This window comes from Lathamus discolor, chromosome 2 (assembly GCF_037157495.1).
Source record: "Lathamus discolor isolate bLatDis1 chromosome 2, bLatDis1.hap1, whole genome shotgun sequence".
NCBI lineage: Eukaryota > Metazoa > Chordata > Aves > Psittaciformes > Psittacidae > Lathamus > Lathamus discolor.
Window position 1 is genome coordinate 54,544,774 of NC_088885.1, and position 27,702 is coordinate 54,572,475.

The 27,702-nt window shown below is 37.2% G+C and overlaps 1 protein-coding gene across 1 annotated transcript in view; it reads right to left on the minus strand.

Annotated features, from left to right (window-relative positions):
• Positions 1 to 13,882: 13,882 nt before the first annotated feature.
• LOC136009028 (sodium channel protein type 5 subunit alpha-like) overlaps positions 13,883 to 27,702 on the minus strand; it is a 40,228-nt gene continuing 26,408 nt past the window's right edge. The window contains 10 exon segments of the mRNA XM_065669117.1: positions 13,883 to 14,054; positions 14,056 to 15,058; positions 16,548 to 16,812; positions 17,631 to 17,731; positions 18,262 to 18,403; positions 19,294 to 19,347; positions 20,030 to 20,284; positions 22,589 to 22,677; positions 24,082 to 24,289; positions 26,875 to 27,029. Of these exon segments, the coding sequence (XP_065525189.1) occupies positions 13,883 to 14,054; positions 14,056 to 15,058; positions 16,548 to 16,812; positions 17,631 to 17,731; positions 18,262 to 18,403; positions 19,294 to 19,347; positions 20,030 to 20,284; positions 22,589 to 22,677; positions 24,082 to 24,289; positions 26,875 to 27,029 (2,444 nt within the window).

Below are 27,702 nucleotides of genomic sequence, written 5' to 3' on the forward strand. Positions count from 1 at the left end.
ATTATTTCAAAAATCTTATCTGTAAATTCCTTTTGCATTTTACTATCACGTTTCGAGGATACAGTGTCGATTTTCATTTTGTAACCCATTTAATTTCATAAACATGCATCAATCAGAAACCTTTCAACTGCACAATGTGGGAGCAAGGAGATGACCAAATAGAAAGTGTTAATATCTAATGTGTGAAATACATATGAATGCTTCATCTGGTAAAGGAAAACAAGTCAGTGCTCTGATAGCTTTTCATTACTGCTGCTAACTATATTTCATACCGAAATCCTTTGACAGATTTCAGATATGCAATACAGAATCATATATTCATTAATCAAAAGCAAACTTACATACTCTGAGCGGCATACCTATAACTGAATTATAAACAACAGCTTTCTGATTGCAAGCGTTGTGATTTCTAATGCCACCCAACACAGACTGGAAAAAAATGAATTTTTCAAATTCTTTGTATGTACTGGTTCAGTATAACAATTTCAGTTAAGTTAGAATAGCTTAACTGAGAATGGTTTTAAACAGATAAGGACCATATTTACCTTCTAACGCTTTCTCTTTCCCATAAAGAAATCACCATGATGAGATTCATATCACCACATTTCCAGTTTTTCATGGATGTGTTGTTGATTTTATTCTGCCAACGAAATTATGGTATGGAAATGAACCCTTAAAATGCTCGTTTATGAGCTCAAGGGCTATGTTCACCTGTACAATGTGTCTGTGACTTTACAAAATCAGAAGCTTTTCAGTGTTGGGTGGGTTTTTTTATAGAACACTTCTCTAATACAATGGAGACTGAGAGCTTCTGGTCAAGAGAGGAAACCCTCATAAATTGCTGTTTATGGGATGAGTATTAGCATATGTTGGATTTGTAGCCCAGTCTGAAACCAAGGAAATGATGCTGCAGAGAGCTTTCAGTGATTTATGAAGGCCCTTTACTGCACAGAGATTAAAATAGCTTTTAAAATATATTACATTGCTGCTTTCTTTTGAAAGAATAGCTGAAGCCATTTTCTGATTCACATAATAGGGAAGTCTAAATGGTATAAAGTAGTTAATTGGAATTTTTGTCAAAATAAAGACCCAGTGTAAAGGAATCTCATTTCCTTTCATCAGAGAATGATATTATATTAAAAAACATCATGATGATGTAAAATTCAGACTCTCTTGAATGGATAATTGGTATTACAGAGTAACAGGAAATTGGTTTCTTAGTAAGTATGTATTAAAATCATTCTCTTACATACAGCAATCTTCAGCTCTTTAAATGGTCCAATGCACATCTCAATCAGGAAAATTTGCTTATCATCTACTCAGATGGAAAAAAATGGATTGCTCTTTTCTTTCTCCTCAGTGGTCTATCAAAATAATGCTAAGAGAATAAGGGTAGTGAAGTAGATCAAGTTAGAAAATTAATATTCCTAACACTATTTTATCAAGCAGCATTAAGTAGATCTCAAGATTTTCCTGGCTGTATCAGACACTGGATATTTACTCTTTGAGAAGGTTTTTTTACCCATTATATCTCTATCATTATTATGAAAAATCAAAACACAAAAGCCTGATTATCTGATGTAAATCAGAGACAACTTTAGTTTTTTGAAGATATTATGCACTGGAATGAGGTCCAGACTGGTAAGAATAAACTATAGCCTTCAGGAGCAGGGAGTTTTAAGGACCTACATACATTACAAGCTATTTAATACATAATAATATGATTGACTAAAGCTTCTGTTTGGCAGAGTATGGTGATTTAAAGACTGCATTATTCATCAGATTGGAATAGCTGAAAAAAAATGAGTGTCAAATATTGCTTAGAAAATGAGGTACTCTTCCGAGTGCAAAATAGTTTTACAAGAGGATCTAAGCTGAACAATCCTCAGCAGCTTGTTCTGCCAGCCTCTGCACTTTGATCTACACCCTTTATCCTTTCCACCCTCTCTGGAACAGAGGAGCTTGTCACTGCCTGCTATCTTCAACAGTTTGCTGTAGGAATTTTCAGTTTTTCCTTTGTAATTGCATGTTTCTGTGAGGTCTTTCTTCTCTTCTGTGAGGTTTTTCTCCTTTTCTGGTTTTCTGGTTTTCTGTCCAATGGTGGCCTCATTGGACCTTGTAATCTGTGGTAGAAGGGAACTGTGCATATAGGACTTTTCTTCCAGTTTTTGTACTTACTTATTCTGTTGGCCTTTAAACTTCTTATGTTACAGAAAGAGTGTGAGAAAAGCAAACTTCATGGTCAGGTTATCGATTTGCCTCCACAAGTCTTTCCAACCAAGTATCTCAAGAGAGTTGAAGAGCCTTAATCCTCCCAATTTGAATTTAGTATGCTCATTCTAAGAGGGGTGTCTAAGTTTTCTGACAGACGACCTGGTCTTTTACATGGTCTACCATTAAATCTGGGAACGGCAGCAGAAGTTACCTGGGGAAGGAAGAGAAGTTTTGCACACAAGGAGCCACATTAATCACAGGATAACTATATAGGCACTTGTAAATTGAGAAATTATGTTCTTTGAGCCAAAAAGTAATTTAATTTGATGATATTAAAAAGGAATTAATTACCTTTTTAAATATGTGGAAATGCTTGCCTTTTTCTTTTTTTTTTCTTTTTTTTTTTTTTTTTGAAGTTAGGCTCGTTTGGAAATTAAGACATTTTAAATATCAGGTATCAAGAATTTTCTTTAAAGAACAACAGGAAATGACTAATACAAATATACAGTAAAACCATTTGGTCATTTACACAGAAGAATCTTCCTCCAGCTCTTTAATGGACTAATGCATGCTGTATTGTAATGGGACTAATTTGCTCGACACCTACTTAAGAAGAAGATGCAGGGGTGCCTGATTTTTCCCCTCTCTTGGGTCTGAAAAAGCAATATATTGTGTCCATGAAAGCATCTGTGACACTTTGACAGATACAGTGAGCTGCAGCCAATGCATAATTGGACAGTGCTAAGAGAACTGTCTGAAATTGCCTCTCAGAAGACATGCTTTAAAAGTCCATCAAATTCAACAAACAGAATGGGGAAAAAAAAAAAAAAAGGAAAGCTAGGATTTGTTCCATCACTCATCTCACTCTCATCTTTTAAAGCTAAAACTAGAGCTTTGAATCTGTGGAAATAGGGACACGCAATTGGAAGGTATCCTGCTGTTGAAACACATTATGTTATAAACATCTGTGCTTTGCCAGCCACAAGTATTTTTGTGTCAAATTAGTGCAAAGGCCAGAGGAAGTAAAAACCTGAAATCAGTGTCTCACCTGTGTTAGTCATCCCAATATTTCTTGCTACCCGTGAACTCCATTAACCTCCAACAGAGAAAATTCAGGCAATCTGCCTACAGTAGTCAGCACCTGTGGTAGCATATCATAAACACACAAGTGTATTTACACATATAAATGCATAAATTTGGTGGGTTTTCCCCAAGTAAACCATATGTCCTCCAGCTGGGGCCACACTTCGGTGCTATTTTATAAGCACTTTCATTCTTACTTATAAAAATATAAAGGTTTTCTAGGTACCAGACATGAAACACAGTGCACAGGATTTTAGAGGTTGGTTTAATTCTCATATTTTAACCACAATGTTTTTATCATTCAGCTTCTTGCAACACATAGAATAAAAAGAAATTAATGTTGAAAAGGGAAAAAGTGGGGAGAGGTGAGAGGGAGAAGAAGGAAGTGCTTGTATTAATCCACAAGTTTCTCACAGCATCTTACTCAGTTACTGAAACAGGATTCGGCTTCCTTTTTCAGTGAGGCTTTTGACATTAAAGATCTTTTCCTTTAAAAGCAAAATCAACAGTTCATAATACCAGAACTGATACAAAAAAATGAAAACTTTGGGGATTTACAAGAACATGCAAAGCATGCTCACAATTTTTCACTTCCAAGACTGGGCAACCATAGGACTGTCTTTATTAGTTAGGGTACACATACACATACCACAACTCATCCAACTGCTAACTGTTTGGTAAGGGCAGACCTTCTTATAAGATTTCTGGTGATTTATTTCTCTTCCTGAAGTCAGCCAGGGACTTTCTCTATACTGCGTTAAAGAACTTAGTAATACAACTTTGTATTTAGTAGGACAGGCATCAGCAACAGGCCAGCAGCATGATGAACCCAGTAAATATCTTCATGCTTTTCAACACCATAGAAACATGGAAAGACAAAAAACTTACAAGAAGGAAGAAATGACATATAACTATGTAGAGAAGCAGGTTTACAGTATCAGCCTCAGAACACCAGAAGTGTCTTGTGAGGAAATGCTTATTACTCCACAGATATTTCAGTGATCCTTTTTGCCTAAATCTCTGAAATATGGGCACTATCTAAGCAGCGATCACAAAGACAGATTTTAACCGTTGCATTTGCCTGTGAGAAAAGGCTCACTGGACAGTGTGCTCTGTTAAAACACAAGCAGGGCAATAATGTGGCACTTGGAACTGAAAGCCTCTGCCAATCAAGCTCATTGTGTTCTTTGCTACAGCTGGATGTAGTATTCAAATCCACTAATTGGCATCATCAGACCAGGAATTACGGAGACAGATTTCACTTCTTATATATTATTCATGGCATGCTATGAAACATTATGAAGTTAATTTAATTGCACTGCAATTAAAATACCTGTTTCTGTATACATAGATAAACATACAAAATTTACAACCATAAATGAAGATGGCTGTTGTTGTTTCTATTATCATTAAGATGAGTGAATAGGTTCTAAAATCGTATTTTTTCTTTTACTATTGCCCCATCTTTAACAAAGGAAAAAACTCTTTTCTCTAAATATGTGCTTATTTACACTCATGGCTAGGGACAATTGCAGGAAGAAGAGTGGCCATGCCAGGTTGGCAGAGTCTGACACTACCTGACCAGATTTGTTTAGATTCTTTCAGATACATGGTGGAGGAATATGTGTTTAATATCACATTTACTTGTTTGAAGATATCTGATGCAATATGGAATTTTTGTTTTAGCAGAGTGACATATAATATGCTAAAATCACAACACAAACGTAACGTTATACTCAGCAAAAATTAGAAACTAGGATATATGATTCAATCACACTACCAATTTGATCTCCATTACCCTGTCTATAATATGCCCACCATCATGATGCTAGGCATCCCCAGTGAGCAGCCAGAAGGGCTGAAGCAGGTTGCTCTCTAAGCAGGTTGCTCTCTTTAAATTCTTTGCTTAGTTACTGTTCTTAGCTTTTATACTCTCTGTTGGGCCAACCTATACACACATTCCCCCATACTGTTCTCATTAGCTCAAGGAAACATTCCCTTTTAATGAACTTAGGGAGAAATATTTACACAGCTGATCTACTCAACTGTTGATATAGTCTGTTGATCCACTCAACTGTTGATGGCTGTTTATCTAAAACAAAGGCTACCCTTCAGGCTCATTTGTGCTGAGATAAATGGGCTTTCTTTGCAGCACTTGTAGTCAGTCACACCATACATTATTCCCTGAGTTTCTTGGGCATATCACCCCTGCCCATCTCCTTTGAGCCTTTCTCCATTCCAGGGTAGTCCTACAGGAAGAAACCGCTTTTGCCCTGGGCTGAGAATGGGCCCAACTTCCTTAAGCAATATCAGTTTAACAAAAAAGATTCTCTTCTGGCAGTCAGGTAGATATATGCATGTCACCATGCACCTAATGAGACAATACAATATAATGAAACAAAATAACTCTGAGATAATTTTAATTTTAAAAAACAACTTCTATTTTATTTGATACTGTATTCAGCTGTGTCCTGGGTTCAGCAGTTGCAGTCATTTTTCTCCTTCTTAGTAGCTGGTGCAGTGCTGTGGTTTTGACTTTCAGCCTGGGAACAGCACTGATAACACCCATGTTTTCAGTTGTTGCTCAGTAATGTTTAGTCTGGCCAAGGACTTTCTGAGTCTCATGCTCTGCCAGGGAGGAGGGGAAGCCGGGAGGAAGCAGAGACAGGACACCTGACCCAAGCTAGCCAAAGAGGTACTCCATACCACAGCACATAGTGCCCAGTATATAAACTGTGGGCAGTTACTCTGAAGGGCTAGATCACTGCCGGGATTCAGGCAGGGTATCGGTCGGCGGGTGGTAAGCGGTTGTATTCTCTTCCCTTGTTATTTCCCTTATCATTATTATCATTGGTGGCAGCAGCAGTGATTTGTGTTACACCTTAGTTACTGGACTGTTCTGATCTCAACCCGTGGCAGTTACATTCTTTTGATTGTCCTCCCTGTCCCTCTGGGAGCAAGGTGGGGGAGGAAAGAGAGGGAGTGAGAGAGAGAGCAGTGGGGCTGACTGAGTTTAAACCACAACAAACTGAAGTAGAATATCATTTTAAGCATGTAAAGCATTTATCAGTTGTCGTGGTTTAAACCAATCCACACAGGTCGTCCACTCACCCCTCCCCCCGACCCTCCCCACTCCCGGAGGGATGGGGAGGAGAATCAGGAGAATGGAACTCCCACGGGTTGAGATAAGAACAGCCCAGTAACTAAGGTATAACACAAACCACTGCTGCTACCACCAATGATAATAGTGATAAGAGAAAATAACAGGAGAATACGATACCACCGCCAAACGAGTTCGACCCCCCCGAAGACAGAGAGCCTGCTCTTCCGGGTAACTCCCAGTTACCTCCCTGGGCATGACGTGCTGTGGTATGGAATACCTCTTTGGCTAGTTTGGGTCAGGTGTCCTGTCTCTGCTTCCTCCCGGCCTCCCTCGTCCCCAGCAGAGCATGAGACTCACAGAGTCCTTGGCCAGAATAAACATTACTTAGCAACAATTAAAAACAATCGGTTATCAGCTCTCTGCCCAGGCTGGAAGTCAAAACACAGCACTGCACCAGTTACTAAGAAGGAGCAAAACGGCTCCTGGTAAACCCAGGACATCAGTTTAAGCATGTTTCAGGCTGAAATTCCGGGCTGTAAACTAGTAAAAACATACAGGGCAAACATACTTTTAGATTTAGTATTCTCAAATACCAACCAGTCACATAAGCAGCAGAATTAACAAAACTCTAGCTTTCCCTATGACTTTGTATTTTGTTGGTGGACTCACGGGTGTATGAGAAAGTGTGGCTTGCACTGACTTCTGCCATGCTTGTACATTAATACTCTCTTTTTCCTATCTGCATTTTTTGGGTGTTTGCCATCTGGATTATTGACTGCTTCTTAAGGGATGAGCTGCTACTCAGGAGAAAGTAGGAGACCTTAACCGTTACCCATTATATTGGATGTTCTCACTGCCATCAGATATTCTAACTTTTGCACAGCTGGCAGACAGAACAGTTTGTATAAGGAAGCTGAAGATAAGTAGGGCAGATATAATGGACATAAGCACAAGTATTATGCAAAATGAGATGTCAGACAGACTGAGAAATGAGTGATGGGCGCTACCATACATGTAGGGAGGAACTGAATGTCATTCTCCAAGGTGCTGCGGTGGGGTCTTGTTGCTGCTATTTGGATTGAAAGTTACTGTTATTTCATTGAAAAGTGGGAGAAATTTTCTACAGATGCTGCTCAGAAGGCAGGGGGGAAGCAGCAGCTGGAGGTATTTTTTGTGAATTTGTCCAGATATTGCAGAATCTGTCTTATTACACGAACACAGATTTCTGGCTGCAGCAGTTACAAGCTTCACTAGTAGTAGCAACAAACAGCATATCAAGTGAAGAACAAAAGGGTGACTTTTTATTTACCTCATTATGTCTGTGTTATTATTCCAGCCATATCCCCACAAAAAATAGCTAATTGAAGTATTAGTGTGAAACCTTTGCTGACAAATTCTGCAGCCTAGTAGGATCGCTATTAAAATACTGTCTCCAGTTCTACTCTCTTCCTTTCAAGAAGACTATGAATACATAAAAGAAAATGTACATAAAAGTTGATCTTTCCAGTGACTACTTTAATTTATCACTGGGGACAAATTCTTCCCAGTGTTTGGGTAGCAAGCTGGGGTGGCTGTTGTCTTAAGTCTGACCTATGAATCTCTAACATTTGAATGCTCTTGCATAAGCCCATCTTGCCTAGAACCTGGAGAGAAGAGGAAACTGCATTGCCCTCAATTTGCCCAGAACTCTAGCAGCTCTGATTAAGGTAATGACTATTATAAAAATCAGTTTGGCCTGTCTTGCGTTAGCTCAATGAAACCATGAAGCAGATAACTGCAATGGATTTGCCCAAATGGCTATTTTTTTCTGAGGGGTTGCCAAAATACCTCTATTGCTCTTCCAAAGTCCCTGTAGATCAATAAAACCACTTACAGAGTTGATGCCTTCACGTATTTTCTCTGGAATTGGCAGAGCAAAAAGCCTAAACTTGTGCCCCCACATTCAGCTCTGAAATCACTCAATATCTTCCTCCAAATATTTATAATGGATGGAGTACTGAAGAAAATCTCGGACAAAAAAAATTCTGACATGATCTAACATGAAGTTACAAAGGACTCATCATTTGGTTCCCAGGGTGGACAGATAAGAAATCATTTGTTAATTTGCACTAATTTTCTCCCTATCATACAAACAGGGTAGAACTGTATACCCAAAGTAATACTTATTGGTATAGAATCAGACTCTCAGATAATACAAATGGTGGTTGATTAACGCAGGTAAGTCCTGTTTAGCCACGATATTTAAGTTTGAAAAGCATGTAGCTACTGTCATGGAATCACAGAGTAAGTTAGATTGGAAGGAACCCTGAAGTTCAACTAACACAACTCAAGGCAGATCCATCTTCCAAGGTATATTGAAGTTTGGATCTAGATCAGGCTGTTCAGTGTCTTCTCCAGTCAAGTTCTTAATTTCTCCAAAGACAGAGATGCCACAACATCTCTTGGTTATTTGTTCCAAAGTTTATTCATCCTCACTGGGGATTTTTTTCCCTAATGTCTAATCAGAACTTCCCCTGTTGGAACTTATGCCTGTAGACTCCTATCTGTATCACTGTGTACATCTGAGTTCGGCTTTTACTTCTCTAGAACTACCCATTGGGTAGTTGAAATCAAAAGTAAGATCCACACTTTCACCTTTTGTTCTTTATACTGAACAAACCAATCTTTCAGCTTTTCCTTGTATGTCATATGATCCAGCATCTTGATGGCCCTCCACTGAACTTGCTTTAATATGTCTCTTCTTTTGAGAAACCCACAACTAGACAATATTCTAGTTGCATTAATTTGATTATTAGTCATTTATGACTACCACATGGCAGTAAAGCACTGAAAAGCTGTGGCTGAACTGGTAAAAGCTGAGATAAACTGGGTCAGTACGTGCTCGTTTAAAGCAAAACTTAGACTAATTTGTTGCCAGACTGGGGATGAAGTAGGAATTTTCCTTCTGTTCAAAGTATCGGAAATACTGAACATTTTGCCTTCCAGTGTAGCCTGATCAAAGTTTGCTGGGAACCACTTATGTATTTCTTAGCAATATAGACCTCTGAGATACTGGTAAAGGCTTTTTTTATGATATAGGTTTTACTTCTGGAATTAAAATCTCTCATTTGTTATGTGGGCAGGGAAAGCATAATGGATGCTCCTTTCAACCTTCTTAGATTCAGCAGGCAATATGTGATTGCCAGAGTTCCCTGAAGTGTATATTTAACGTACCAGATAGTCTGTTGTTATCCAAAGTTTATCTCTTCTCCCCATCCATATCTATTCTCTTTTTCTGAACTACTCTTTCCTGTTAAAGGTTTCTTTTGTACCAGCTGCTTCTAAACAATCAATCTGACCTTTTAGTTGTACCATTTCTTGTTCTTCTAATCTCTCATTTCTATCCCTCTTTTGCTAGAAATTCATGACACTTAGGGTTACCAAAGGGAAAGGGGTTTTACACTGTTATTTGGCTAGTTACCACAATCTCTGGCATTTTCTTACCTTTAACTTGAATCTGTGATGAGACACTGTTATAAGTGATAGTTCTTCCACACAATTATCTACACATAAGAACCATTTAGTTAACATGCATGCAAGTTTTGGCTTCCACAGGCAGTCATTGCACGGGCTTCCAACTACCAGACTTAACAGACAGTACATTAATCTTATGTTAACACTAAAAAGAAAAAGATTTGGGAAACCATAGAGAAGGTTCACTGGCGTGAGGCCTGTTCAAAACTTGATAATCCTACCTGTCAGGACAGCATATGCTTGCTGAATTAGGTTGCAATACCTACAATATACCTGTTCAGTTCTCCAATGTATGTCCAATGCAACTCCAAGGCAGAACAGGACCAGCAGCTGGAATGGATGTTACTGATCAGCAGATACTCTGGGATAGGGTCTAGATGTTCATAGTGAAGGCAGTCCATGTTCTGAGGAGCAGAAGAGATAGGCAAGCGGCAGACCCATTTTACTGTTCATCTCTGTGAAGCAATTGGAAGAACCTTTCCTTGGCAGGTGAGGCAGAGAGACTTCAGAAAGTAATCCTTTAAAGTCTGCTGAAGCAAGCCTAAGTCAGACCTGCTATTAGCTGGTGGTAGTTAACAAGAGCATCAAAGCACAATTCCTCCAACTTTGTAACTTTTTCCATAAATACTGAAAAATTTGTTCTACTCAGTTTCAGCACAATATGACAGATGTCTTCTCCCTCAATTCTAACAATAATCCTGAGCTCTGCCTAAAGCTGCTACAGTTGTTGGGTGTGCTATTCTTATGGGAGCATTCACCCTAAATATGAGTTAGACGAGCGCATTTTGGCATGTCTTCTTGTGTAACATAATTTACAGGGATTTCTCAAGTTGAAACAGAATGTTTACATTTGGCTTTGGAAAGTGACATTATAAATGACACACTTGTCAAGCACAGTGACCTTTGGTAGTTTCAGGGAAAATATGCTGTGATGAGATTCTCTTTCTATTACATTTCTTTTCAAATAACAACATATGGGGCCTCTTTGTGTCCTGAAGAAACACTATGCGTAGTGCAAATATTGCAAGGCCAGCAGTAACTGAAGAGCTCCACAAAGGAAAAGGCATTTTCCACAAAACCTTTACGGAGCCTGTTTTCAGGGATACAGGACTACCACAAAAGTAGGAGAAAACTCTAAATTATCAGTGGTCAGTTGGTAACTATTTCCACACAGGAAAGTGATAAATGGAATTGCGATAATAGAGTTCTGACCCACCACTAAGGAGGCAATGTTGCTATGAATTATATTGCTGATTCTCGGGAATTCACTAGTAAATTTACATGCACCATGTTTCCTAATTGGAAGGATCCAATATTCCTTCGGGTTTGCTCTTCTCTGATTTTAGTATCAAACTTCACAAACAGAAAGTAATATTCTTCCATTGTGTTCCAAGCATGCCTGACCACTTCTCATGAAGTTCACATGTCCAGGCAGCTTTACCTGGAGGAATTCACAGTTCCAGATACCAGATTTGTCAAAAAACTCCCACATCTTCGTTGCTATTAACTCCTCACTGTACACAGTCTTAAAGAAACTCTGAGCTGCCTCAACAGCTGAATTGGCTCTGGGACAATTCCAGCATGAGAAGCTGCAACAGCTGGATATCACCATTCTCTTTTCAACCCTGCAATAATGTTATAAGGCTATTTTAAGGCTTAAGCAATACTATAAAATTGTTCAGCCTTCTAAATTTGCACTGTGGTGAATTCAGGTGCTTTTGTCTGTTTCCGAGGTAAAATAATCACAAAAGATGTGTTCATGTCAGGCATGATTTAGTCCAAAATTGCTGTCCCTACAATGGACATAAAGTGTTCAGCTTTGAAATATTTCTAATTATAGCCACTGCTGTTGCACTCAAACAATATAATTTTAAATTGCAAAGGTCAGATTAATAAAAAAGAAAAGCATTTTGTTACAGATTAGTATTTAAAATTCTCTCATATGGCTTTTCCAGTCTTTCTTTATTTTCCAGTATGCAAGAACAAAGCACTCTTATTTCTTTCCTAGCAAACATTTCTTGCTATGGTGTTATAAAGGCATGCTGGAAACTACCCCACTGGAAGATCCAAGCACAGAGGATTCTGCCAATCTGTCATATGTGAAAAACAGAACCATCAGAAAACAAGCACCTACTGGGACCTGGGGCTAGATTGAAAGCCCAGGACAGAAAATCAGAGTTATGACACTGTTTCATAGAATCACAGAATAGTTTGTGTTGGAGGGGCCATTAAAGATCACCCAGTTCCAATGCCTTGCAGGGACACCTTCCACTAGACCAGGTTGCTCCAAGCCCCATCCAAGCTGACCTTAAACACTGACAGGGATGGGGCAGGCAGAGCTGCTTTGGGCAACTGGTTCCAGTGTCTCATCACCCTCAGAGTGAAGAACTTTTTCCTAATGTATAATCTAAATCCACCCCTTTTTCAGCTTACAGCCATCCCCCCTTTTCCTATCCCTATATGCCATTGTGAAAAGTTTTTCTCCAGATTTCTTTTCGGCCCTGTTAGGCACTGGAAGCTGCTTGAATGTCTCACCAGGGCCTTCTTATCTCCAGGCTGAATATCCCTATCTCTCTCAGCCTGCCTCCAGTCCTCTGATCATCTTTGTGGCCCTCCTCTAGATGTTATTTACAATTAATTTTATACCTACATGCTGGCTGACTCACAAGTTGACATCTCTTCAGACTGGTTGTATTCTAAAACGTAGTAAATGCTGCCATCTAATGGTATCTGATCATAGAACAAAGAATATTGCAGTAGAAATTGAGCAATTACCTTATTGTTCCTGCTATTGGTTGCCTGAGAATTCTAAATCTTTTCTGATTCCATGAAAAAAAGGAAAGCACTTACACTTTTCTTATACTTTATAGGTAGCTATTTTTTTTAAATTATACTACTGTGGTTTTACCCCTCTAATAATGTCTTGTAACAAACTGAAACTGAACATACCCCTTACAAAAGAGACAAAAATACGTTAAACATCTGAACACTTTTATTGAAGAATCTAATATCCTATTTCACTAGTTCTGAGGCCATCATGACACTTCACCTGACCAACCTAAACTGCAAAAAAACAGTAAAAGTAATATTAATACACATTGTTCATACATGGGTTTGGTTTTCTTTTTTTCCAAAACCAGTGAAATAAATGCTTCCTCTAACTTTAATAAATGTTGTCTTGTGAGATATACTATGAACTCTTTTTCAGATTACTAAGTAATACTTTCTATCACATTTGGATGAACTATACTGATGAAATGTATGTACAACAATTCTTAAGATTTTCTGAAACAATATCTCCTGCATAACGTCCTTTGATTTTGGTAACTATTGTTATCACAACTTTCATTCGCCACATGATACCTAGAACAAATCATATACAATTTTTAAGCACAGACACCTGAGGATGATATGTTAAATTCACTTAGGTGCATATATAAAGACACCTCAAAGATTCTTAAGAATAAACAAATCCATCCAGAGGTACTAGAAGGAAGATGGTCCCAAGCAACATAGAAATTAGTGATGGATTATACTCAAGTGTCTTGAATAAGCTCTTTAACATAAAATGCAGTAATTATTTTACTACAATAACCAATTTTTCAACCCAGGCTTTATCTCTAAAGAGATACACATTGTTCTACAGACTTGTGTAGAACAATGTCTACATTGTTTCTACAGTTACAGCAGAACTACGGGTTACTTCTGTAAACGCAGAAATTTGAAGTAACACAAAAAAACAACTGCTGTAAAAATTAACTCACCTACTCCAGTAGCTGAGAAAAAAAAAAAATTCCATAGTTTGATTTTCCTCTAACATTTGACATAGTTGTTCAAATCTTAATTGTTTCAAGGAGCATTTGCAAAATAGTGCAATCACAATACTTAAAGGCTGACAGCATTATTCAGGATGTAAAATATCATGCTCCGTCTGAATATTTTCTCCATCTGAAAATAACTGACACTGATTTAGCCAAAAATGCTGAAGCCTGGGGCAATCTTGTGTGTCCACATTATTGTTGTTTCAGCAATACCATCATAAAATAAAGGAAGAGATATGGAAGATGTTGTCCATGATTTGTCTAGCTTCCTACCATTATCTTTATTAAGCATTGATGCAATAAGACCCTCTTTCTCATGTTTCTTCTTCAAAGACAGCACTGTTGTAGCGTTTACGGTGGTATAAGAAAGGTTTCTTTTTAGAAGAGCGCTGCACCAAATACCTCCTGAAGGCCCTTTGAATAATACAAGCTGATACTTCCTCTTGTTTCCTTTTAAGGGTAGTAGTAATTGGCTTGCAAGAAGTTTTAGCTGGGTCATCAGCCATAAATTTTTCTTCAATGTGCATTTCAAGATCACGCAAATCTCCAGATTCTCCCCAGACCCTCTTAGAGAAAGCAAGCAAGATATCCAAGCAGTGGATCTTATCTCCACTAACTAGAGGGAGGTCCATGGATATGAGCTGAATTTTATTAGGCTTTGGAATGCGTAAGGGTTCTGCCAGAGCATCTGCAAAGTCTGAAAGAGCAGAATATTCAATGAACTGTGTTGCCTGGGGATCAAATTTTCCCCAGGTCTCATAAAACATATCAAAGTCATCCTCACAAAGAAGATCTGTGCTTTCTTCAGTGGCAACACTGAAGTTCTCTAAAATGACAGCTATGTACATATTTACAACAATAAGGAATGATATAATGACATAGCTTACAAAATAACAAATACCAATCCCCCTACTTGTGCAATTTTTTTCCTGTTCACTTGTTAAATTTAAGTTGGGAGCACATGAATTAGATTCTTTTAACACAGGGGCCAGAAGACCATCCCATCCAGCTGACGTTGTAATTTGGAAGAGACAGAGAATGCTACTATCAAAGGTTTGAAAGTTGAAAAGGTTATTAATCCCACCTTCCCAGCCAATACAGGCAAAGTTTGTCATGCCCACAACGGCATAAATGAACATAACCAGAAAAAGCAAAAGACCAATGTTGAACAGTGCAGGCAGAGACATCAGTAAGGCAAAAAGCAGAGCTCGAATTCCTCTAGCTTGTCGAATTAATCTCAGGATTCGGCCAATTCTTGCCAAACGAAAAATTCTCAGAAGCGTAGGGGAGAACAAAGCACGAAAGCCTTCAGCAAGTCCAGTACCTTTGAAATTAAAAAGAAAACAGAATGTTGTCAAGCCGTATCAGTAAAATTCCCTATTTATGTCTATTTTGCTATATGGCATGCTTTAGGTGTTGAAAATAACATTGAGCATATTACAAAACTTTCACCAAAAATGTTATCATCAATACTGCAATTGTTTACAAAAGAGCTTAGGAAAAGGAAGACAAATTGTAGTAACTTTAAATCTTGAAGAAGGATCAAGGTTTCATATAATTTGGCAACTGCATTCTCCCAGTTTTCTCTAATTCAGGGGATAAAATTACACATTGCTTAAGTACTAAAAAGTCCTTTAAAATCCAGCCAGCTCCTGTGCTGGAAGCTATGGAGCTTGTCTCCTAGCTGCTGTCTAATTGCTGCTTCTTCCACAGGCATAAGACACATGCTAAATGTGAGACTTTTATTAATGCTTGGTACTTGAATGAGATCAGAGAAGAGCAAGAAGAAAAGAAAGGAAAACTGTCTTTCATATGCATCCTTCATCACACCTCATTTTATGATGCTACTATCAGAATAATTATATAGTAGTAATGTAAGTTATTACAAATGGAGGACTTAAGAAGTCAGCATTTTCATAGAATCATAGAACTGTTTCATTTAGAAGGTACCTTAAAGGTCGCCTAGTTCCAACCCACCTCCCATTGTCAGGGACACCTTCCACTAGACCAAGCTGCTCAAAGCACCATCCAAGCAATTTTTCTGGGTTGCATGAGATAGCAAAGGGGAACTGCGCTTAGGGATGAGGCAGAGAACTCAGATCAGTTTCTTTCCCATCCCTTCTTCTATTGCATAGCCTGAGCTTGGTAGGAAGCATAGACCAAATAAACCATACAAGAAACTAAAGCTGTATATGAACCTTTGTAGGGGAAATGATATGCATTTAGTCTTTGTTGAAAAGCAAAATAAAACCAAGCCAGTTTTTATGACTTTCACAGTCACCAATAGTGGCCCAGATTTAGAATGGTGCTGAGCAATTAAATTTTCCTGAGCTTTCTAAATCAGTCCTCAGGATCTGCTTTCTGAAAAGAAAGTCCTGGAAAATAAAATTAATCTTTTCTGTTTTTCATACAAATGTATTTTTAACCTGAATTTGCTTTTACTGTGAAAACAATGCTTAAGGTGATTACACATAAATTGAAGGCATAAAAACATCAAGACAAAAATTTAAGTACAATAACTTAGAAAATATGTTACTCATTAAATTCCTATTATATTAATTACTCAATAAATCTCATACTTAAAAAAAAAAAGGCAAAAAGTTTAAAACTGTCCATTTACCTTCTAGCACTCTGTAAAAATATAAGGAAAAACAACAATAAATCCTTTTAGAAAGGATCACTTAGCATATGGTTTGAAAAAGTACAATGGATCTGGAATTTGCTTATCAGATACATAAGTGGTTACTTCATACTGAAATTTGGCTTAGTACTGCTAAGACACATTACCTGATCTAATAGCGATTAATACTTACTAACTAGTGAAAGGATCACAACAGCTAAATCAAATATGTTCCAGCCACAGGTGAAGAAGTAATGTCTTAAGGCTAGTATTTTTATGACACATTCCCCAGTAAACACTGCTACAAAAAAGAGGTTGATTTTATTAAGCACATTCTTGACGTTGTCCTGGTTGTTTTCTGCCATCATAATGACCATATTTAGACAGATCAAAACTGCAATGGTAATATCAAATGCTTTGTGCGATACTATGTCAAACAGCAATCCTTGGAACATATTCTGCAGAGAGAATGAGAAGAGCTGCTTAATGCTACTTGCAAGACCCAGACTGCATTCAAACATAAACCAGTAACTTATGCTTAGAAAGAGAATTTAAGAGAATATAAATTTAACTATAAGCTCCTACAAGTATTTTTAGGTCTTTTCTTTAGACCTTCGAAGAAAAGACTCAGTATTTGGAGAAATATTTGCAGGCATCATGCAACCATATTTCCCTAGAAAATAATTTTTCAGGAGGAAAGCATTCAGAGTACATTGTGATTGCTCTTTTAATAGAATTAGTTATTGAAGCAGAGATTTTAGGATAAGCAATTTGAACTAAAATGTCATAATCAAGAAAACCTCTGAGTAGTTACTATGTGAACCCAGGCATGGACTTAAATTTAAGAACCTATATGAAATAAAGCGTAAGATTATTTGAAAGTAAGTAACAGCCATTTGGCATGTACTACTCCCTATTTATTCTCACTTGCAATAATCCAATCTAGTTGCAGAAGCAGTATCATGCAACTCAAATGTCAAGATCACATGGATGCATGCTCATGGATTTATGATTATCAAATATTTAATATGAACCTTTATAAGTAATTTGTACATTTGAATAGGTGATAAACAGGCTGTGAAATTCCTCAATTTACTCCCACAAAGAAAGGCTGCATTAGATGGATTTAAGAAATAGAGAGTAAAATGTAAACACTATATCGAATGAGGAAGATGGTGGGTTCTAACATGAATTTTATTCCAGATGCCTGGGTATTAAGCTTAAATATGGTTACCATCTTTGTATATTAATCATATTCTACTTAAAATGGTCTCACCAATGGTTTGGGGATGGGTTTTTGAGGTTTCTTTGATCCAAGTTTTTTCAGGGCATTATAATACTTTTTCTGTTCCTCAGTCAAAAATAGATCTTTTCCACCTAAGTAAAAGAAAAAATACTGTTGTTCAGCTGAAGTTTAAGCAGTCAACTAAATAAACACTAAGAAGTTTATGTAAAAAAAAAAAAAAAAGTAAGTTACACCACAGCACGTTATGCCCAGTATATAAACTGGGGGGAGTTACACAGAAGGGACCAACGGCTGCTTGGGTTGGGCTGGGTATCAGTCAGCAGGTGGTAAGCAACTGTATTGTGCATCACTGCTGGTTATTATTGGGTTTTTCCTTTCCCCTTTTGGTTTAATATGCTCTCTGCTTGTTAGTCCCTTCATCGTTACTATTATTATTAGTAGTATCTTTTACTTTATTTTAGTTATTAAACTGTTCTTATCTCAACTCATGGTGTTTACATTCTTTTGATTCTTCTCCCCGTCCCTCCAGGGAGGAGGGAAGGGGGGGTGGTGAGTGAGCATCTGCATGGGACTTAGTTGTTTCAAACCATGACAATGTTAAACTAACATTCACACAATGAAATTGGGATAACTAGAGACCCTGAATTAGCTCATGTAGCACTTATCTTTTTCCTTTGTTGGTTGAAATTGCTGATAACCACTCCAACGAAAAGGTTCAGCATGAAGAAAGATCCAAAAATAATGAAAACCACAAAATACATATACATGGCTGAGAATGCTTCAAACTTTGGCTGTTCATTTATCTGTTAAAAAAAAAAAAATCCAAACAGAAAAACAATATTGGTAAAAATCAGATAATCACAACTTTATCATTTTCAATTTATAAGAAAAAATTCTATTTCTACACATTGAAACTTTTATTTAGATGCGTAAGTAGAACTGCCTTGTTCTGTCTTGTTACTGTTTGTAAAGATAATTACAAAGATACATAGCCCAATTCAGCTCTAGTAAATTTAATACTACTTAAGTAGCAAATGAACAGTTCCAATCAGAAGTGATACTTGAATTTCCTACATAGAACAACAGCTCAGACTAAACATAACGGTGTACCTCCAACCCCTTAAACGCTGTCTCAGACAAGACGCGATTTTGAAAATCCAGCTCACTACGATCAGCCCTAAAAGGAACAAACTCTTTAATTAGCAGCTAATTCAATACATTGAAGTATATAGTGCTTAAATGAATAAAGAACATGCAAATAAATTTAAACATACAAAAGTTGAATGACACTGTACTAACAAGAGAGTGAGAAACAGCACATGGAAATGGGGAAGAAATAATAAGGGTGTTGAATATAGGGAAAAAAGCTCCAGAAATAACTGCTAAAGATGCATGCACATTCCCTCCAAGGTCTTCTGAACTCTGTTCCCAAAACAGATTTGTGCAAAACTTGCAGCCTCTTCCCTCTGCCTTCTCGATATGGTAAGTTTTAGTATCACTCCATTTTGACCAGTTTTCTCTTGTCTAAATTCCTGATATTTGGTACTCCAAGGATTATCATTTCACTGTGTAGTTTGATGCATTCATCTGCTTGCATTTCTGATATTGTAAATAAAGCTGAAAAATGAATGGTATGGATAGAAAAGGAAAGAAGGACGGGGAAAAGAATTAAAATTTCATTTTAGTGACACACCTGCCGAGAATCCACTGCTGCGTACATAATATCCATCCAACCTTTAAAAGTTGCCTGGAAAACAAAAACATAAATTCAATTTTTTTTTTAATTTCCTGCTTGTTGAAAAAGCAGGACAAGATTCAGCCTAACTAGTAAATATATCCTAAAAGTATAAAAACAATTTCTAAGAAAACAACAGACAATTCCTTCCTGCGATTTTTAGCAGCTCTGCAGAATCATGGAACACTTTGGAGAATATACAGCAATGAACTTCATTTAGAAAAGATACAGGGATAACTACCACTTTTAAAAATGCCTTTCTCTGCTTTGTTGTGGTATTAGGGAGATCAATAAATTAGCATCCCAATACTTTATGACTTATACAATAAAATAAAATATAGAAATATAAATTGCATGGTGCATTTTCATTCTTATCCACTCTGAACTAACTTTTATTAAAGAAAATGAGAATAACTTTAAATCCAGTAACACACAGACTATTTCAGGCTTAGTATATTATTCAAAATAGAAACAAAATTGAAAACCCATGTAATACAGTGCTTGATTTTAACACAAGATTTCTTAAGTGTTCTTTAGGAAGAACTGAGCAGCTTATAGATAAGAAAAATATCATGGAAGCTAAAATCCCCCAATTTCAGTGAGATAAACAGAAGCGCAGTGGTATCACATGGTTGGGCTGCTCAACTCATTTCCTTGAACGAAACAAAACTGAGCATGTTTTTATAGAACTTACCACTTGGAGGAGAGCCAAGTATCCCATCCCAACATTATCAAAGTTCACATCGCTATTTGTCCATGTGCCATTAAAGTGAGTACAATCACTTCTGTTCCAAATTAAACTGCTATTTCCTTTTGAGAGTGTGCATTTCCAAAATTTTTTTCCAAGCAATTTTACTCCTGCAATGTTAAATAGGAGCCAGAAGACAATACAGACGAGCAAAACATTCAAGATTGAGGGGATGGCTCCCAAGAGTGCATTCACAACAACCTTAAATAAATAAAATGAATGAAAAGAATGGATTATTTACATTCAATAGGACACCTTCCCAGAAGAACATTTATTTTTTCTTCTTCTGTATCTACTGCAGATTCTTACCCATATAAAAACTAGCAGATGACAAACATAAAGCTGGCTTTCAGCTCAACTTCAATCTTGTCTTAACATGTAATTCTGCAGTGTCTATCTTTCCGTTTTGAGAAAGTAAGTAAACCAGATGGCAGCCAGAATTATCTTTGAGTAAAACAAATACCTAAGATTCCGAGTCTGTAGTACCTAAGGGATCTAAAAGTCAGGTATAGAGGAATGGGTTCACAGAATCACAGAATTACTAAGGTTGAAAGGGACCTCTGGCAAGCATCTAGTCCAAACCCCCTGCCAAGGCAGGGCCACCTAAAGCAGGTGACACAGGAACATGTCCAAGTGGGTTTTGAATGTCTCCAGAGAAGGAGACTCCACAACCCTCCTAGGCAGCCAGTTTCAGTGCTCTGTCACCCTCAATGCTAAGTTCTTCCTTATGTTAGAGTGAAACTTCTTGTGTTTTAGTTTATGCTCATTGCTCCTTGTCCTGTTGCTGAGCACCACTGAAGAGAGTCTGGCATCATCCTCCTGGCACCCACTTTTGAGATATTTATATGCAGTAATGAGATCCCTTCTCAGTCTTATCCAGACTAAACATGCCCAGCTCCTACTATCTCTCCTCATAAGAGAGTTGCTCCAGACCCCTAGACATACTTACAGCCTTCTGCTGGACCCTCTCTGGTAGTTCCTTGACTTTCTTGCACTGAGGAGCCCATAACTGGACGGAGTACTCTAGATGTGTCCTCACCAGGGTCAAGTAGAGGGGTAGGATCACCTCCATCAACCTGCTGGCCACTCCCCAGGATACTATTGGCCCTCCTGGCTGTAAGGGCACGCTGCTGGTTCATAGTCAACTTCCCATCCATCCATACTCCCAGGTCCTTCTCTGCTGAACTGCTCTCTAGCAGGTCAGCACCCAGCCTGTACTGGTACTTGGGGATCTTCCTCCCCATGTGCAATGCCTTACACTTGCCCTTGTTGAATCTCATTAGGTTTCTCTCTGCCCACTTCTCCAGCCTAGCAAGGTCCTGATGAATGGCAACACATCCCTCAGATGCATCACCCATTCCCTCCAGCTTCGTATCATCAGCAAACTTGCTGAGGGTGCACTCTAGCCTATTATTTACCATAATATCATAAATATCACTTTCTTTTATCTTGGAGGGGGTTTGCAAGAGAACAACTTGTTCTACGTAAAGAAAGTGAACCTCACCCAATAACCACTGGCAACTGACTGCACGAAGTAGAAAGTCTCGCTTCCAAAAGACTAAGTTGTTTTGGTCAGCAGTCTTCCTTCATTTAGACTTGCTTGAGGACAAGGAAAATGCAAACCCAGGATGACCAGTAAGCCTCTTCCAGATATGGTACCAGTGAAAATGGTATTCCAGCTTTTGGAGCTTGTGCTGCTGACATCAAGGGACCTGACACAAGCAGTGATAAGAACTTCTACTTGCAAATCCAGCTCATTAATGCTGAAAGGCAGGACCATGATTGTTGCCTGTGGGAATTTGAGGACTACTATCTATATTTTTTTAACCATTCTTCACCACTCTGTGAAGACCCCAATGATCTCTGCATACTGAACTTTGCAGTTCAGTCAATCCAAAACAGATACAACGGGTATCTGAGACCACAGATGGCTCTTCTCTCCCTCCGCCATCTCATCATAGAAGACTATCAGGTTTGAGAGGCAAAAATTTCCCTTCCTAAATCCATGCTGGCTGCTTGTAACTGATTCCTTCTTGTCCTTAGTGGCCTTTCTCCCCACTGACTTTAAGATTCAGTTCACTTACAGCAGATTTTAAAATCGAGATACAGCAATCTCCTATTAAGAAAATCCCACACTATTTAAGTTTGAAAGGATAGTTGTCTTTCAAATCCACCCTGGAGAATCTGAAATGTGGCACATGAGCCTGTCTAGGTAACTGCCAAGATGAAACTGGAAATATAGAAAGATGTTCTAGTGTTCACATTACCGTACATAATGATTCCTTGTGGTAGCACATTATTATTCAATTTCCTTATTTCATTTGTACTTATAAATTTCTGTGAAAGCATTAAGTATTATTTCAAAATAAGAGCCATACATATAAGAATGCAATTTGAACCATCTTAATGCCATCAAATCTCAAAAAGAGATTCAAGGTGTAATTTTCACAAAAACTTCAAATGCAGCTATTAGAGAATATGCACACACACCTCCAATATCCTTACCTTTATCCCTTCAAATCTTGATAAAGCTCGGAGAGGCCTCAGTGCTTTAAGAGTCCTGAGAGATTTCAGGGCATTCTCAGAGGAACAAAGTGATGAGGCGTGAGCAGTACTTATTCCCCAGGAAACAAATGACAGCTGTGTTCATTGAATTGAAACTGAGATTATTGAATGCTATACAAAAATTTATTTTATTTGTGTCAGCAGACAATCATAACCTGAATGTTCCAGTAAGTCTTCATTGACCAGCAAGCCAAATGAAGAAAATACACATTCAAAGCTATCATAGTACAATTACACTTTGGTATTTCCTAATATTTTAAAAATAATGGGATAAATTAATTCTAATTTGAAACACTTTTTTTTTTTTCCTAAAAACAGTTCTTGTAATTTTTTTCAGAATGCTGGTACAGCAACCAAATTGGTAACTATGGTAATTTTATACACTACCAGACCAGAAAGGATTGTTCAAATAAAATATTCCTATTTTCTGCATAGTTATTCTTGGAAGCACATACAGTAATTCCTTATCATAACTTAAGATGGTGGTGTGGAAATAAAAAATATTTTTAAAAAGGTAGCCGGTCTTTATTTTATTTTTTGTAAGAGAAAAAATGAACTCTAAACATTATGCTTCATTATTATTTCAACAGTTCAGGTTTTTTCACTGCTCATGATTTGCCTCTTCCTATTTGAATTTTTTTGTCTCATTGTCTAGCCATTGCATATTTGCATGCTTTTCCTCCATTCTGAACCAGCATTGTTATTAATATTACAGAACTGTAATTGCCAAAGTCGTGTTATATATTCTTCATAAATAATCATGATATTAGATTTTTCTGTTGATATTTCCTAGTACTTTACAACTTTCAATGCTAACTACTCAGAGGCTATCAAACAGCTACTTTGATGTTACCAGAAGTCAGCTGCTTAGATGCATTGGGAAGATACTGAAATGTTTTTTCAGTTTTATATAACAAGATTATATTATTTAACTTTGAATTCAGAATAAATATGTATATATAGAACACTCCACTACCTCCATTTCAGTATTGATGATTTCAGCATTTCTCTTTACAGCTGTAGAAATGACTGTTAGCATTTCTTAGATCGCAAAGCGAAACATACTTTTCTATGTCTTTAACTCTCTGGTTAATTATTTTTCCAATAATACTTTGCAGCTACTTATACCACCCAAATTTCTTCTTTAAAGAAGCAACTCTACTTTCTTCTGCTTTTAAATACCAGAGCGGACAACAGCTTCACATTTTTCTGCTGTCTTAATTAATTTATTTTATTTTTACTTCTGATTGTTAATTGCACTTTCTCTCTCCACTTATATGTTTTCATAACCAACATTTTTTTTGAGGACCACAACTTATGGTTATAAACAACTTTGATTATATTTTTTTCAGCTTTTGGAAACTGTCTTTTAGACTTGTGTTAATTCATAATTAGTTCTTACATGCAGTTCTCTATACAGAAAATATCAAAATTCAATACGTAAGACAAGCTGAATATAATACTTACACATACAATGATGAAGTCTAGCCAACACCAGGCATTTGTGAAATAACTGTGCAAACCATAAGCCACCCATTTCAGAAGCATCTCCATGAAAAAGATGTAGGTAAATATTTTATCAGCACATTCTAGGAGCATTTTCACTTTTCGTCTCTCCTGTAGGTGAATATCTTCAAATGCCTGGAATTTCAGAATTCAGTTTTAAAACAGCTTGGTAGTTTTATGGAAAATCTTTTAAATTCCACAAGACTACACAGTTTGGCTTATTATAACCATTCCATATTAAGTTATGGGCAACCACCACATAGTTTTATGCTTAGAAGTAAAATCCTAAATTGCAAAGTAAGCACAATCTCATTTTCAGATTGGTTGAACAATCACATACTTTCAGATCTTTATGCTCGACACTTCTTTAAAAAATTATCTCATGAGGGTCAATCGTGGCTACCAAAAATCTTGGCTTCCCAAATTGCTGGATAATTTTGAAGGTGTTAGTCTAAAATTCTTCACAATAAAGCTTGAATTAAACACATTAACCACTGCCTTTCAGACCTAGGTCTTCCAAATGTGTCATCTTTAGTTAGCCTGAAAGATGCAATAAATAAATGAAAAAATATGACAAGCACTTTACCTGGAATTGTTAATTGCCAGAGTTTCAAAATTTTTCACCTACACCTTGACATTACTTTGATGTCAGTAAGGGGTTTGGAAAATGTTTTCTTGATTGCTTTAGTTTACATCATTGTTTGCTTGTGTTTAATATATTTGCTGCCTTGCTAATTTATTTTAAAGTTTTGATACTGCCATTTTATTCCCAGTTCCTTTTAGCACCTTGCACTACTTCCTCACCAAGCCTCTGGTGATGTCTTCATTCTTCCTTTCATTAATTTCTCCCTCACTTTATAGCTCCATCTCCATTCAATTTCTCCTTTGCTGCCAGCATTTCTCATGATCTAGCCATCCATTTCCACTACCACTATTTCCCCCACGTCTGTCATGACTTTTACTTAAAACTTTTGTTACTTATGTAGATAAATCAGAAGCCACATTGTACCACACCCTTTCTGACCCTCTACTATCCCTAGATATAAACTACTCAATCTCCTTTTGTCTTTTTCTTTTTCACACTGTCTCAAGAGCTGAAAGTGCCTCTAGAGCACAGGTCATTTAACAACTTCCCTTTCTTTTATCCTTCTCCAAATCTGTGTCCCCTTCTCTGAAATAGCCCCTGCAGCTGCTAACTTTTTGTCTTCTTTCTTGCCATGAGACAAGTAAAAAAGACGAAATGAGAAGTTTAAGAATTTGTCTGTCCTCTCAGAAGGAATACACTATCTCATATCCTTAGGATGTTGGACCACAGCATCTTTATTTTATAGAACAGCAAATGAAGTACAGAAAGATCAATTAATTTGCCTAAAGTCACATGGCTGTAGTCTGTGACAAAGATCAGGAACCAAACAGAGGGTGTCAAAACTTTAATCCACATCCAGTTTCAATCTACATCAGCTCTTCACTTAACAGCTCCTTACCCAACTCCGAAATCTCTTATTCTGATGTTATTTTTTTAATAAGATCATGAACAGTCAACACCATTTAAGGAAACAGTGGGCTGTGTTACATGACCTAGATGGTCCATAGACCTTTGGTTCAGGGGAACACGGCAGCAAAGAAAACTCAGTGGTTTTGCAAGCATTAGCTCAGCTACAGCAGGCCTTAACGGTTATGAGTTATTGTCAGTCACATTTATCTGGTGGAACTTAAGCAGTCCTACTCCACAGTATAATGAAATAGCAAAACTCCTTCTGGACCTAAGTGGTCTTTAAAGCAGTGGTCATTCAATTGTGCTACTGTTAGAAGAAATGTCTACAGAGCAGAACTGTCACTGTGTCCACAGGACTATTAATTAGACTGTGGGTAGTTCTGGCATTCACGTACATAAGCCTATTTACCATTTCCTATATTTTTTCTGAGCAAGTTTGATAAGTAATGCCATCTTTTTCACTGTTTAACCTTGACTACCTTGATTTCTACCTACTAGTCAAATCACTCATCATTTAGCAGTGATACTCTTTCAAAATTCTAACTCTTCTTTTGCTCTGAGCACTGAGCATTCACCACATACTTTTCTATGCATTCTTACTATGATTACCACTTCACTTGATTTACTTTCAAGCATGGACATGCCTGATGGTATGGTGCTCCTTCATTCTAGCTGCTTCAGGAAATTCTGTATCAGCAAACAATTTTAAAAATAAACAGAAAATGGACAAGTCCCTTTTCACAATAGGACAACAGTATCTTAGGAATGTGAAAGTTCTTAACACTACAATACATCTTCAATGAAAAGGATTTGGTATTGGTTTTTTATATAAGCTTTCTCAATAAATTTCACACTCTGATTTAGCCTCCTAGTTAAGCACACAAGTGTGTGACAAATTATGTTCCATGAACAGTGTGGATGAGGCCCTCAGTGACACAGTTTAGTGATGGTCTTGGCAGTCCTGGGGTGATGGTTGCACTTAAAGGTCTTTTCCAACTTAGTTGATTCTATGATTCTGTGAAGAACTATGAGAAGACTATGATGCCATATATTTAAATATCTTGTCCAAGTTGAGGAGAACCTTATAACTTCTAAAGGACATGTTTATAATACTTGTCTCTCCCTGGGGAAAGGAATGTGAGAGTAAAAGAAATAAATATAATAATATAATTTTCCTTTACTGACAACCATCAATTCAAAATTTGAGAAATTAAATTAAATTTACCAGTGCTGCGCTGCTCAATATTATCATAAAAATTATAAAATGTTCAAACCAGCTATGTTTAACAATTCTGTAACAGGTTTTTCTAAAGTTCCACCAAGTTCTGCCTGGAAACCTGGTGGTATCCACTGCACAACATGGAAAACATTCAACACAACCTGAAAAGAGAAAGAAGAACATATTTGTCACATGAAAAATGTAGAGACATGGAATATAAAAAGTGCAAGGTATCTTAATATGAGTTTCCACAGTCTATACAAGTAATGCGATGTTTTACCTATGGGGTGATGCTGTGTCTGAAGCAATCAAAAGCTAAATAAAAGACAAAATTTGTAGGTAAAAATATCTTTTAATAGAGCAATTTATACATGGAAAAAGCAGAAAAGCATTGTGCCCACAAGCCCTTCTCTGGGCACAAAAAAAGCCATTAATTCTATCTAAAAAATTTCTTGGGGTTTTTTTGTTTGTTTGGTTGTTGTTGGTTTTTTTTTTTTTTTGGTCTTTTTTTTTCCGTTGGTCTTTTTTTTTAACCTGCATTTATTCTTTATGCTTTGAAAATTGATAATTTAAAAGTTGGTTAGTAAATTAGTATGTCCACTGATTATTTCACTCAATTGCACTGCAGAGACTTTACAATTAGATTCCCTATTCACAGTTTTGCACCAGAAATGGACTTTTTCATTAATCTGTAAAGGCAGTAGGGTTGAACCATGAGGGTCAATGGAGTCTAAGGAACCATTCAGGCAATCAAAAGTAGGTGTCCACACTGGGATAAGCTGTAAATTCCTCTGAATGCCATTAGCTGTATTGACTGGATATTCATCCGCTGTG